The sequence below is a fragment of the Homarus americanus genome, unplaced genomic scaffold (assembly GCF_018991925.1).
Source record: "Homarus americanus isolate GMGI-L3 unplaced genomic scaffold, GMGI_Hamer_2.0 scaffold5831, whole genome shotgun sequence".
In the NCBI taxonomy this organism is placed as follows: Eukaryota; Metazoa; Arthropoda; class Malacostraca; order Decapoda; family Nephropidae; genus Homarus; species Homarus americanus.
In genome coordinates this window covers 2,441,050-2,455,685 of record NW_024719604.1, presented here as the reverse complement: position 1 = coordinate 2,455,685, position 14,636 = coordinate 2,441,050, and the positions used below count along the sequence as shown (strand labels likewise).

At 37.5% G+C, this 14,636-nt stretch overlaps 1 protein-coding gene across 6 annotated transcripts in view; it reads right to left on the bottom strand.

Annotated features, from left to right (window-relative positions):
• Positions 1–14,636, bottom strand: part of LOC121860145 (protein MMS22-like) — a 64,608-nt gene that overhangs the window by 40,672 nt on the left and 9,300 nt on the right. For 4 of the 6 annotated variants that reach the window (XR_006087822.1, XM_042357200.1, XM_042357201.1 and 1 more), the window contains exons 5-8: positions 11,588–11,851; positions 5,560–5,673; positions 2,744–3,007; positions 1,106–1,356 (exon numbers count right to left, since the gene is read on the bottom strand). Coding sequence is in view for 5 of the 6 variants with exons in the window: in XM_042357200.1 (XP_042213134.1) it covers positions 1,106–1,356; positions 2,744–3,007; positions 5,560–5,673; positions 11,588–11,851 (893 nt within the window). In the remaining variant the exon portion in view is untranslated. The remainder of the gene's footprint in view (positions 1–1,105; positions 1,357–2,743; positions 3,008–5,559; positions 5,674–11,587; positions 11,852–14,636) is intronic. The other 2 variants (XM_042357199.1, XM_042357202.1) reach the window with 2 other exon arrangements.

Genomic DNA, 14,636 nt, shown 5'->3' with positions numbered 1-14,636 from the left:
TTTAAGATAGTGATTAATTTAAGTATAAACATCACATAGTTTGCACAAGAGACAAACATTTTAGTCCTTTAGTGTAGTACATTTGAGTACAAAGTCTGTACAGTAATGTTGCTCAAAATTATGTCTCTTTCACATTTAATTTACATTTAATATTTGTTTAAGTTTCTAGCAGTCCATGGTGCTTTAGAGACACAGGAGGTGTATAATTAGTGGGTCAGAGGTGGATTGTTGAATTATTATTAACCGACCTCGGTTGGTCCGGCAAAATGGATAATCTAGCAAGGCTTTGGAACCAAAGGGTGCCGGAAAATCGGTAGTGTACCTGTAGAACCGTACTCATATAATAAAGAATAACCAAGGTTAGTTTGCTTATGGTTTGGTGAGCTTAATCTACTAGTCCAGTTAACAGACCTTACCTACTTTACTTGGGGAATATTGTGTAAAGATCATTAATATAGCACATTTTTGTCAGCATTCTCTGCTCATACACTACAAGCATCCTCACAAATTGTTGGTCACTATATCATCTTTTAAACGGTATGCTGAAGTCATCATAAGAGAAGAACAATACACATGTCAAAAAAATTCATATTATGTGAACTATGTAATGATGAACTACCTTGACAATAACTAAGATAAACAAGCAAAGTCTATAGTAGTTGAAGAATGAATGGAGAAAGAAGTCTACATAACAAATCACCTTAACTGGGCAAAGTTATTGTGATATAAAACATTCAGTTGATGTGGAAATCCAGATGAAGTTTGTTGTTCCACATGTACAGAAAATAAATAGATAAATTCAAACTCACTGTAAACTGTGATTTTGGTGATAGAGACACAAAAGGAGTTAAACCAAGATCCAAACCACCCAGTTAGTGATGGTGATCTTGGTACATGTTTCTATGTGTAAGTAAACTGCCAATCATTGTAATTAATTGATAAAATTCCTGGAAATGTTGACTATGATTCCATATGTCATCTCAATACTGGATTCTTTTCTTAATATTTAAACTCATTTCCTCTATTCTCCCCTGACATACTGTTCTCTATCACTTAATATCACCAAAGGTACAGCACCTATCTACAAATAATGATATTCACTAACCTAACACACGCCAGTCCTTCCAGACCTGCACCGGGGAGGAGAAAAGATGAATCAAGGTGCTTGGAAAAATAATCCCAAAGAGCTACAGCCCACTCACTGCTCTTCTCTCCCCCCCACAGTTGACTTAGACTGAAACAACATCGCACATAAAATCGCAGCTCGGCTTCTGTTGGTTGGGATCCACTTTTGGGTTCACCGAGAGATAACTTGATTAGCGTTCTTAGTAGCTTTGTCTCACTTTTAATTTCAATCTGTGAAAATATAAATATGCCAAGAATTATAAACACAGAATTGAATCCCATTTTGTAGCCAAGAGAATGAAACAAGTGTTCTTAATAGGCCATATTTCTAACATTTGTTTAACAGTGCATGAGTATTTAAATGCCACATTGATGTTCCAGGTTTTTAGTTGTAAAGGAATTTGAGAGAAATTTTTGTGAAACGGTAATACTAAGAGATTCTTATGGTCATGGGTGGGCTTGGGATCAGTTCTATAAAAAGATTTCTTAGTAATGTTCAGGCATTATAGTGTTAGGACAGGCCAGGAATCCAATGCTCTGTTTGTTCATTTGAGGGATAACAAGCATTGCATTGACTGGGATAATGCCTCCTCAATATTACCTTGTAATTCAATTGATAGTAGGAACATCATAGAATCTAGTCTCATTAAACATACCGAAGCATTCAACATGAATTTGAGTAATGGCATGTACAAACTGGACAATTTTGTAATTAAGAAGATTTGTAACCAGGTGAGAAGGTTGGGTCACCTTACCCTCTGACCTGACTACCGACCGTTGCCGTGCTATTTAAAGGTTATTAGGGTCATTACCTAATACCTGACCATTGTGGACCTGGTCTCACCCTCCTCTGTATATATACACCTTGTTTTGTACTTCTCTTTAGTCTGTACTCACCCCTGAAGATGTGAATTACACGAAAGCGCTTGGGAACTTCGTGTTTTCTTCCTTCCTTGTGGTTATCAGCATATACCTAGATCACGCGCACCTACAGTGATTTACTTGCATATATATATATATACAAGTATATATTGTATAGTGATTTAAGGGCAATTTAGGGGAATTTTAGGAGTGTTTCTGACTTTATGCATTTTTAGCTTTACTTTGTGAGCTGGAACCAATTACCCAATATCCCATTGAAATAATGGATTCAGTTAACGAAATTTTTGGTTAACGAACGACTTTGTGGAACGAATTGTGTTCGTTAACCGAGGGACCACTGTACAGTGGGGTATGCTATAACGAACGGATCCTACTACGAATATTCCTATAACGAACGGTTTTACCTATAAAATTGAGAATGCTATAACGAACGAAACTCCTACAACGAACATTATTTTAAAAAAAAAAAAAATTTTTTTTTTTTTTACTAATTTATTGTTTTTTTATTACAAATATTAATGATATTCTTTATTTCAGGGGTTTAGATGCATATTTATGCACTTTTTTACAATTTTTACAATTTTATATTACATTTTTCAGTGTTAAGTGGTTGTATTTGGGGGCCTGGAACGGATTAATCCTATAACGAACGAATGCTATAACGAACAAGGTTCTAGAACCAATTAGATTCGTTATAGCATACCCCACTGTATATATAAAAATAAAACCAACTTACTGATTTCTCCATTATTTTCTTTCCATTCATATCGTACCCATAAAGTTGAGAGAAGTTATAGAAGATCCACCATATATGAGGAAGTTGAGCTCCCTTAACAATGGCTGCTGGGTACTGAATGACTTGGAAATTTTGCTCTGAGGACAACATGGAGGTGGACGATGGTGAGGAGGTACTGGAAGACGTTTGTGTGGATGGGGTAGAGGACTCACTGTAGACTTTCAGGAGAACTAATAGCCTGCGCTTTATTTGCTCCCAGTAATTCTGAAAAGAACAAAAATTATGGTGCAATACAACATTAATGTCAGGAAGTGTAAATGGTTCTGATAACCAGATTAGCTCCTTCCTTTATGATTTCCTCCAGTACAAAATCAAGCCACAGCTGGTGGTATGTATCCAGTTCTAAGGAAAGAATGAATGTTACCGAGTCAGAATATTTTGCTATTTCATGTCTCTGATATCCTCTAGAGTAACCCGTTATAGTACATCCTTCTGTCCTCACACAGCCAAACTGTTGAATGCTCTGCCTTCTGTGTTTCCACACTCATACAATCTGTCTCACTTTAAAAAGCTGGTTTTCCGGCATCTCCGCGGTGTAGATTAATATAACCTTTTCCTTTCCTATTTTTTATTTCTTTCTATTCTTATTTTTTCACCCCCTAGGCCCCGATGTGGGTCGATGGCCTGTGTCAATGGGCTATTCCCTGTAAAAAAAATAATAATAATAAATAAATAAATAAATAAAAATAAATCACTTCACACATTTTTGGTTAGGACGATACATTTTACGAACATATGTATCGTGTTATCCGAGGATTATCTGTATAGCCCACACGTCTGTGGATAAAAACCAAGTGTATAGAGATACAAACTTGTGACTGGGAATCTAAGAGTCATATAAAAATGAAAATTAGAAAATCTTTCACCTTTATACAGGAATTGTGAAAAGTGAGAAGGTTTGAGAGTTTTTGTTGCTCATACACAATATTTGTTCCTTAAGCCTCTACTATTGGCTCAGCACATCAGGGGAGTTACACCACTCTCACCATCCAGTACCCAGACGATGGAGAACCAGAGCTGCTTCAGCCAGTAAACAGGATATCAGGATTAATCTTTTAATTCCAATGTAGTGTTAGTCTAGGACAAGTCTGTATATTTAGGACAGCAATAGACAGTAGAAGGCACCAAAGGCTCCAAGTCCTCACACAACATAGCATTCCTGTGAACAGAGCATCCCAATTTGGGAACCACTACCTAATTAAGACAGGTAGTAGAAGAGGAACTAACCTTAGAGATTCAAAAATGCCAAACGAACCATATTAATACTCTTTGGTTTGGGCAGCCGCTCACGCACTCGGGTCTGTTACTCACCCCACCACACATGACTGCACCACACGAGAGATAATTGTACATAATGAGTCATAACAAGCTTGCTAATTGAGATAAAAAAGTGGGATTTGTTGTATTAAAATTATAAATAAATTATCTACAAACAGTTTTATATAAGTAACCACAATAAAATAATTATTTCTATACGTAAATGCCAGTAGTACACATTTTTTTTTACACTTTATGAAAATGTTTATACATCACTTTATACCTTCATTATTTGATGTGATTACAATATGAACATTATTCCATTATAAAGTGTACATATTTAGGAAAGTATAGTTATAGAAGAAAAACTGTGAAAAAAATTAATATTTCACCATGGAGAGGCATCAGGAGACCACACTATCGCCACATGGTGCAATCTCCTAGCACTTTATATGTTTTTCCACCCCTCCACCCTCGCCAACACAAGGAGTGGTTCAAAACCCTCACAGCACTGTTATGAATAAAGGAAATTACTGTGATGAACGAGAAATCAGCACAAGCCGCAAGAAAATGTGTGAGAAATGTAGATCAACATTATACTGTATCTTGGGTCCTTTAAACACACAAGGGAGACCTGGTGTGACGACCTTGGAGGGCAGGCTACATAGTTGCCAGATCGTGACATTGCCAGATGTGCCTCTTGTGTGTCTAGTGTTCATGCACAAACAATTTTATTTTATTTTTTTTTTATTTCAAGCACAAATTTACGTATGAAAACCCTAAAGCATTAATTTAGATCATAGGCAATTTTGCGTATGAAAACCCTGAGAGTGTTGTTACGATACAAAGCGAGTTTTTAACCCGCCCCTGCCAATACAAATTCTTCAACCCGTTTAAGAAGGAAAATTACCTTAAAAGTTCAAACTTACTATTTATTTACAAAAGTATAACTAAAGCTGATAGAATTTTATACAAAATATATACAACAAAAGAAATCAGAAAACTCAAGTAATAATAAATGAACATTAAATCCTAACCATCACATTATAATACATAATCACTAAATCCTAATCATCACCTTATAAAATATAATAACTCTGGAGCAATAAGAGTTCACTAACACTCGATACTTATGGTTTAGGAGACAGGAGACCAGATGTTGACTTCCCTGACTATACTCAGTAACTGACACTGGAGCACATCAGATTTTCCACCTCCCAATCACAGGGCTCCACATACTGGTGAGTTATATACCCCAGACACTGACGGCCAGCACCATCTTGTGACAAAAGACTTCCCTAAAACTGAGGAAGTAGTTCCATCATAACAGTGTTAAAAAGATTTTTTCAGTTAGGTAGCAGCCAATAAATGTCCTGGCCAGTACCCAACCACCTCTGCTTGGAATAGGCTTGAATGGTATGCTGTACCATGCATAAAGGCGTGGGATGATGCAATACTGTATCTCTAACATCAAGGTGTCAAGTAAAATGTTATCTTACCTTCTTGCCATGATGAGCATGTCTGTGGTCCAAGAGGTGGAGTGTCATCAGTCCCATCTCCAGTGAACAAGTACAGGAAAATCCTGCCACTTGGTACAAGTCACTCACACTCTTCTGAAAATGTCACACAACTAATCCAGGTATAAAAATGCACAACTGATCGTTAAATTCTATTTCATAACTCGGCAAGGATCAACAAACTCACATATTATCAACCTAAGTCTATAGGTTGAAAACCCAGATCTCTATACAAGTGTACAGAACTGCTTGAGTAATTTGTTGAAACCTTCTCTTCACAATTAAAGCCCTTAAAAAACTGGTTGGGGGACATCAGAGGCCCCTTAAGGCTGAAGCATAAAGAGTACTGCCACCACACTAGCTGTAGTGAGATGGTGTGAGTGTGTGGCATGATGGTGGTGAGGTGTGAAGAGCAGTATGTAGTGTGGCAGGTGTGTGACTGTAGCTAGAGGTTAAGTGACGGATCAGATGTCAGATTATTGACATCCGCAGATGTGACATCCATATGTAATACTGTACCTGTACAGCCCTCCCCCCCCCACCAAAAAAAACAAGGGGGTTAGGTTCTCAAAATAGCAGCGAATCGCCAAATCCGCGAATAACAATTGCTGACCAGGGAGGAGGGGACATTTTTACTCATGTACAAAGAAATGTATATTCCCTTTATGTGTTTGCCTTTAGGACAATTATTTCTTTTACCTGTATTCTATATAGTATGTGTGTGTGTGTGTGTGTGTACACACACTAAACACATACAAATAAATAATACAGTATGGTTGGGATATATCGCGACTTTTTATAATGATTTTTTTATATCGCGGCTACCAAAATTATCATCATTTTTCAATATACAGCTACTCCTCGACTTACGACATACTCGACCTATGACCACTCGCACATACGACCCGCCTCAGTCGGTACGACCACCCACACATACTGCTGCCGCAGTCGGTACCAAAAAATTTTCAAATGACGCGCATATTTTCTAGACCGAAACGTTTCCGTCCTGTACCAGAGCGTCGCATGGCTAAGCACCCACGCCGTAGAGCGCTTAGTTGGTGTTTGGCTGTCGTTGTATCCCCAACAGATCGCGCTGTGTACTGACATTATTTTCGTATCTAATTCACTTTAGAATGACTGGCAAGCGTAGAGGAGAGAGTTCTGGTGGTGCTCAGAAGAAAAGGAGACAGTCAATTACTTTTGAGACGTAAATGAAGATAATGCAGCATGAAAATGGAAGAACTGTAGCAACCATTTCACGCGACCTAGGCTTCTCACACTCGACCATATCAACAATATTCGTGAGGTAGTGAAAGGATCAGCACCTATAAAGGGAACAATAATAACTAAAAAAAGACAAGGTCCTATTCATGAGATGGAAAAATTACTTGTGATATGGATGGAAGATCAGATACAAAAGTGTGTACCCTTAAGCCTTCTAATCCTACAGGCTAAGGCAAAAAGCCTTTTCGAAAGCCTGAAGGAGCAGGCACGAGATGAGTGCGACCAAACCTTCACAGCAAGTCATGGGTGGTTCCAAAGGTTTAAGATCCGCTACAGTTTGCATAGTGTAAAGGTGAGTGGAGAGGCAGCAAGTGCTGATGTGGGTGCTGCCGAAGCTTTTAAGGAGGAGCTAGAGCGTGTCATCGTGGAGGGAAATTATTTACCTGAGCAAACATTTAATGTGGATGAAACTGGCTCATTATGGAATCGCATGCCAGAATGGACATACATCCACAAAGAGGCGAAAACAATGCCGGGATTCAAGGCATTCAAGGACCGAATCACACTTCCGTTGGGGAGGAATGTAGCTGGTTTCAAGATAAAGCCCTTCATGATATATCATTCAGAGAACCCAAGGGCTTTTAAACATGTCAGCAAGCACACACTGCCAGTGTTTTATCGCAGTAATAAGAAAGCATGGATGACCTGAGTACTGTTTGAAGATTGGTTCCTGACTTATTTCATTCCACGAGCCAAGGAGTATTGTCTGCAACAAGGGATTGTGTTCAAGATTTTATTAATTTAGGATAATGCTCCGGGACACCCACCACACCTAGAAGACCTGCACCCTGATGTTAAGGTAGTCTACATTCCACCTAACACTACCTCTGTCATCCAACCCATGGATCAAGGTGCTATTGCTGCTTTTAAAGCGAATTATTTACGTATGACCTTCGCTCAGGCTGTTGCTGCTACTGAAGGTGAGAAAATGCTCAGAGTTTTGGAAGGACTACAACATTTTGAAATGTATAAAAAACATAGCTGCAGCATGGGATGAGGTTACAGGTCAGTGCATGAATGGAATATGGAAGAAAGTCCTGAAAAGATATGTGAACAGTTTCAGAGGATTTAATGAAGATGAAGTAATTTCTGAGATTAGCAACAAGATAGTGCAGATGGGTCAACAGCTGGAGTTAGAAATTGATAATGAAGATGTTGAGCAGTTGGTTGAAAGTGTAGCAGAAGAGCTAAGTAATGAGGATCTTATTGAACTGAAAGCACAGAAAATTGCAGAGGAAGAAGAGAGACAAAATGTAGAAGAAGAACCTGCACCCCCCAAAAAGTTTTCAATGAAACAAATGGCAGAGGCATTTGCTACAATTAATAAGGGGATGCAAATGTTTGACGGAATGGAACAAAATGTTGAGCATTTTGCATAAGTTGAGAGAATGATCCAAGATGCACTTGCTTGCTACAGGGAGATTTACAATTAAAAGAAAAAGCAAAATGTGCAGTCTAAATTGAACATATATTCTAAGAAGTCCCCCATTGCTGTCTCCTCACACCCCACCAGTGCTGCCTCTTCACTCCCTAAAGATGATCCAATACCTTCAACAAGCAAGTTTCCCCTGTATGTTAACCTGTCTGAAGAAAGCAACATTGATGACCCACCCAGCCCTGTCTCCTCCTCTGCTTCATCCAATTAATGTAGCCTCCATGTTTAATTAGAAAATTATGGGGGCCCCGTGTGCGTTCAGCCGACTACATTAAAGGTAAGTGCACAGTAACACTACATTCATTCTTCATTATTGATTACTTTTACTGTACTGTATTTCATTTTAGATTTTCTATGTATTATTTTTTTGCATTTTCGACTTACGACCAATTCGACTTACGACCTGGATTTGGGTCCCTAACCCCGTCGTAAGTCGGGGAGCAGCTGTAGTACTGTACTTAAATGTACTAAAAGACTAAAAATATATGATGTCTTTCCTCAAATTATTCGCTGCCTTGCAAGGATTCCAGTAGTGGAATTTATGTCTGTGACATTTTATAAGATACAAACTTTTAAGCCTAAAACCACCTTCACCGTGGCTCTGAGGATGATTTGTTTTAACAGCCGCAAGGGAAAGTTTGTGAAGGTTACCTAGTGTGTATTTATCAGTCATACGGTCTGTTGTTCCCGAGTCTAGTGTTCATTGGTGCTTTAGTTAGCAAGAAAATAAACTCATTAATTCAAGTTTAGTCACTTTTATTGGCCTCCAGAACCAAACCCTATTTTCCCCATTGATTACATGTAATTATATACAGTAGAAAGTCGATATAACGCGAGATACGTTCCAAGAGAGGTTCGCTTTAAACCGAATTTGCACTAAATCGAAGTGTTGTTTCATTGGAATAATTTAGTTTGATACTTGAGAGAAACACAAAATACTAAAAAGACTGAGTCTACCCAGATGCACCTCTGCCCATCTCCTAGAATAAACAAAACATTGTTTTTTGTAGTATTGTGTTAAAACAAACACTCGTAAATCAACACAGCTAAAATTAAGGGATGCGAAATGGTCTGTTTACTGGCTGGGAAGATGGGGGGAGTTGAGGTAATATGTTTGACAGTTGATGCCAAGGTCTAGTGCTTATTTATTTATCTGTCCTTAAGAGTGCCTTTAAGTTTTTCTCAGATAAATGGTCACTGAACTGACATGGGAGAATATAATTAACATTGCTGCAATTCTTATAAGGTAGTGATTAATTTGAATATACTAATCATGCTATAATTTGCACCCAACAAAAATTTGAGTAATCATTTAGTACATTATTTTGAGTACATGTACAGCACAGCTTTTCCCTTAGGACAGTGTAGCGTGCCCAGAAAAACATTAGGCGCGAATTTTAAAATATGATGCGCCAGATTGACTCGCGCAAAATAGGAAAGATTCGCTTTAAATTAAAACATTGTCCTTAATTGTGGGTGTCGCTTTAAATCAATAATCTTAAATTGAATCGCTTTAAATTGACGTTCTACTGTATCAAGATTTAGTATATAGCGAACATCGTTGGACCCTATCTCGTGATATATCCTGACCCTACTGTAATGGGAAAATACTCTCACATATAATCAGAAAAAATATATAAAAAATGTGACAGTCTACCATCAAGTCCGTGCTTTATTTATTAAAGCACGGACTTGATGGTAGACTCAATTTTTTTTTAATTTGTTTCTGATTGTATATATTTACAATACAGGTAAAGGAAATTACTGTCTCTAGAACAAGTGGCTCCCTGTCCCAGCCACAAAAATGCGGGCAACTTTAAAAGTAACCACAGACATTCTTGAGTACAGCCAGAGTGTCATCCGCAAATGATAGAGGACTGTGAAATAAAGATCCGCGAATTTGGGGAGCCTGCACCTGTATATTAAGTGTAGTTCTTATTGTATGACAGAAAATGGTGTGAGATTAACTGAAGTGTGTGGTGGCAGGTTCAAGATCAACTGTTGAGGGGCACTTGGCAACACTGGTGCATGTTACCACTCCTTTCCACTCCATCTCTCTGATCACCCACATCTTTCTCACTCCATATTTCAAAATGTTATGTAATGTAATGTTGAAGGGATACAACTTTGCTCATTTATACTTGTACTCAACTTTGTGTTCAATAGTGTCTGGCAGTGCTGCAGGTGCAGTGTTACCAAAGAAACTGATAGATGCATCACCTCCTCACCACCACCACCTAAATCATAATTTCAGTGATACAAAGATGGATTAGTTTCAGTCAGAGCAGAGCCAGATGCCTCCCACACATACACAGGTAAAAAAATAACATCATCAGAAACACATCTCTATACAGTATACACAAAGGTATAATGACCCCTTAGAGCACTGTTTTGTATAGTGCTCTATTACTCAGAAATGTATCTGGGGCATTACTCTACACCTGTATTACTTATGGTATGCACCTATAATGTCCAATGACTAAAATCACTAAATTTGGGGCTAAATTAGCAAAAGATCATTAAATTAATGCTATACCGCTAACCCACACAGCCTATCGCTTTCCGTGTAAGCAATATCTGTGGTCACATTTCAACCAATCGCGTAAGCGATGACTGCGCATGCAAGACCTGTGTCAAATGATACCCCCACTGTATATGTAATCTTCATCTTTTTATTTAGTCACATACACACACTCAATCTCACATACAGAAAGTGCAAAATAGTAATATCTCCATTAGCCGGAATCCCTCAAACCAGGAACACTCCGTGCTTTGCCATTAATAAAGCACGGAGTGGACTTGAGGGTAGACTCAACAATTTTAATTCTGTACAGTACATTTGTTTCTAATTATTTGTGAGAGGATTTTCTCATTATTATTTACCTGTATGTGTTTTGTGTGTGGTGTCTACACACACACACATATATACAATACTGTACAGGTAAAGGAAATTACCGTCTCTAGAACGAATGGCTTCCTGTCCCGGCCGCAAAAATGCCGGTAACTTTTAAAATACCCGCAGACATACTAGGATACATCGAGGGTGTCATCCGTGAATCAGAGAGGACCACAAAATAAAAATCTGTGAATTATCCGGGCGTACTGTACAACAGCATGTGTATCCTACACGGGAGTTTTGTATTTTAATATTTCGCAGATCAGATGGAAAAGGCCCCAGTTCTGAATGTGAATATAATATAAAAGATGACAAAAAGAAAGTGGGAAAGTCTGTAAAAGTTCTTCACTACAATCATCATAACCTGAGATTCAACACAAACCTTCTGAACTGACCTTGAGTCCTTTCCGAAGCATGACGGTGATCAGGTCCCACACTACCATGGAGATACACTCCTCTATGGGCGAGTGTTCAATTAATTCTGATGAAGCTCCACCCTGGGGTCCCTGTGGCTCTGATACCAAGATGAGAGAATCCACGGAGTGAGAAGCAGCTTGAGGGGTAAAACCAAAGGCTGACTCTACAAGGTGCAGGAGAACAAGGCTCCACCACCGTACATCTAAATGAAGATGGAGTAAGTGGTAAGCAGCAGACGGGCACTGTAATATAAAAATGCACTTATCCCTTGTTTCACAAATCCTCATGAATACCATCTTTGGTCTCCATAAACCAACTCTCTGAAAGCCTTACCTTCAATTAATGCATAAATTAGCAATATAATAAATGACCATCACCATAACAACACAAAAGAATTATATAACCAAACAGTACAGTAAGTCCTCCATAACTCGGCATTTGATAACACGGAATTTCATATAACTTGGCATGGATACTGTTTCGGAATGTACTAGTGTAACTCGGGAAATGCCGAGATATACAGTATAGTAATTATCTGGGAAAATCTCAGTATATCTGGCTGCCTGCATCACCAACCATCCCTCTGTGTCACCTACTATGATACTTCATTCTTCACCTGCAGTGTTGGTAAGTGTTACTTTTTTACATTTAGTAATTACATGTACACATATATGGGTCAAAAAAAATTTTATTGTTGTATTTTTGTAGGAACGGAGAAGTGCCTCGATAAGTGGAAATTTGGGATAATTCGGCAAGGCCAGAGCCCCGTATGTGCCGAGTTATCGAGGGTTTACTGTAGCTACAATAACAGTGTATTATAATGATGAAGGGAAGTGGAAGATGATATATGTTCTGCGAACTTTCTAAAATTGTCTTTATACTTCATGGTTGTCTAAAGTGATATAATAAAAGTCCCACAAAAAAAAAAAATAATAATAATACAGTAATAATAATAATAATAAAAACATTCAAAAAGTGCGCTCAATCTGATCTTTCTAGACCCAGCTAGTGAGAGTTCTTTACATATGAAAACAATCTTTTCTCTCCAAAATTTGTCCAAATTGTGCATAAGGAGTGCAAGAAGACTTAACCAGTGCTTTACCTAGCACACCTTTTATCAATAAACAGCAAGGTAAGATTAGACATAATTTATCGGACAAGAGTGTAGTAAAGAAGCAACAGTGAGAACATACACACACCTTTAAGTAAATCACTCATTAGCACAACATATATAATTATTTTATGTATCCTTACACTTATTACAAGCTTGTTGTTTTAATGGTAAATATGGGTGTAAATGGAAGGAAATGTCAGCTGATGAATGGCACAGATGATGCAATTATGTACATGACTTTCATTGTATTATACAGTCGACCCTCGTTAATTCGGACTAATAGGGGGGGAAGGGTGTCCGTTTTAGCCGATTGTCCGAATTAACCGATTTAGGGGTTAATATTGCATTATATTTCAAAGTCAGTGTTTTCGTCACGATTTTATCCCACTTTCCACTGTACTACGTATGTAATTTCAGCAAAAATATTACATTTCCGTGAATGTATTATATCAAGCACAGTATGAATAGAATATCATTGTAGCATAACAGTATTTTAACCAAAAACTAGTAAAAAAACGAATAACATCTCAAGAACATCGGAAGCATGGGTAAAGTCTTTTGTTTTCGTCATGTATTTTATCCTATTTTGCATTGAAATACATCACGTTTCAGCAAAACTACTATTTATTTCCGAGAATATATTCATTCAGGCGCAGTTTAGGTAAAATATACGTGTGATGTAACAGTTTTTTAACTGAAAACTATTCGAAAAACACGTACCCTCTAGCCCTGTTCAAGGAGAGGACTGGGAGAAGCTGTTTGGTGCTGCAGACGATGACAAGGAAAATGATTTGGATGGATTTTAATGAAAATATTCAGAAATATGGTATCGTAGTATTTATTCAAGTCAATTAGGATAGAATATTATTGTAATACAGCAGTTTTTTAACTGAAAACCAATTGAAAAACGATTACGGTAACATTTTTTGAACGAAAGAAAGCGAAAGTCATTGTTTTCGTCCCGATTTTATCCCACTTTCCATTGTAATACGTACATCATTTCAGCAAAAATATTACATTTCTGTGAATGCATTATATCAAGCACAGTATGAATAGAATACCATTGTAATATAACAGTATTTTAACCAAAAACTATTAAAAAATTGAGTAACTTCTCTTGAACATTGGAAGGCTAGGTAAAATCTTTTGTTTTCGTCATGTATTTTATCCTATTTTACATTAAAATACATCACGTTTCAGCAAAACTACTATTTATTTCCGAGAATACATTCATTCAGGCACAGCTAAGGTAAAATATACATGTGATGAAACAGTTTTTTAACTGAAAACGATTCGAAAAACACGTGTACCGTCTAGCTGATTGATACTCAACAGCTGGTGGTGCGTCATGCGTCGTTGTAAACAATAGGAGGTTGAAGTAGACTACCGGGTATTATATTAAGTGTGAAATATCGAAAAGGTTTTTATTACCGGTATTTTTGTAGATCAATGAGAACTGTGATACCATATATGATATGATAAGTTAGCCTGTGCTAAGAACTTCAACATAGACTACTGAAAACACGTTGTAAGGTAATTTAGCCTATTGTAAGTTGGTGAGCTTCATTTGCTGAAGGAACTGCACAACTTTTCATTACTAATTGGTACATATTTTACGTTTCCATTGTTTACTGGCAGTAAATAGTAAATATTTTTCATGTATACACTGGTGGTGGAATATTTAACGGCTAGTGTTTTATCCCAGCGATTGGGTGGACCAGCATTTGGCTAAGTTCGCATTAAAAAAAAAAAAAAAAAAAAAAAGTTTGTTCAGATTTTGTCTGAATTATCTGAAATCCGGATTAACGAGGGTCGACTGAATACTGTATTGTAGTTCATCAATTTTAAGTGTTTTTGTGAGAAAAATCCTTCCTTAGCATTTAAACATCATTATAACTACTACTGCCATCACT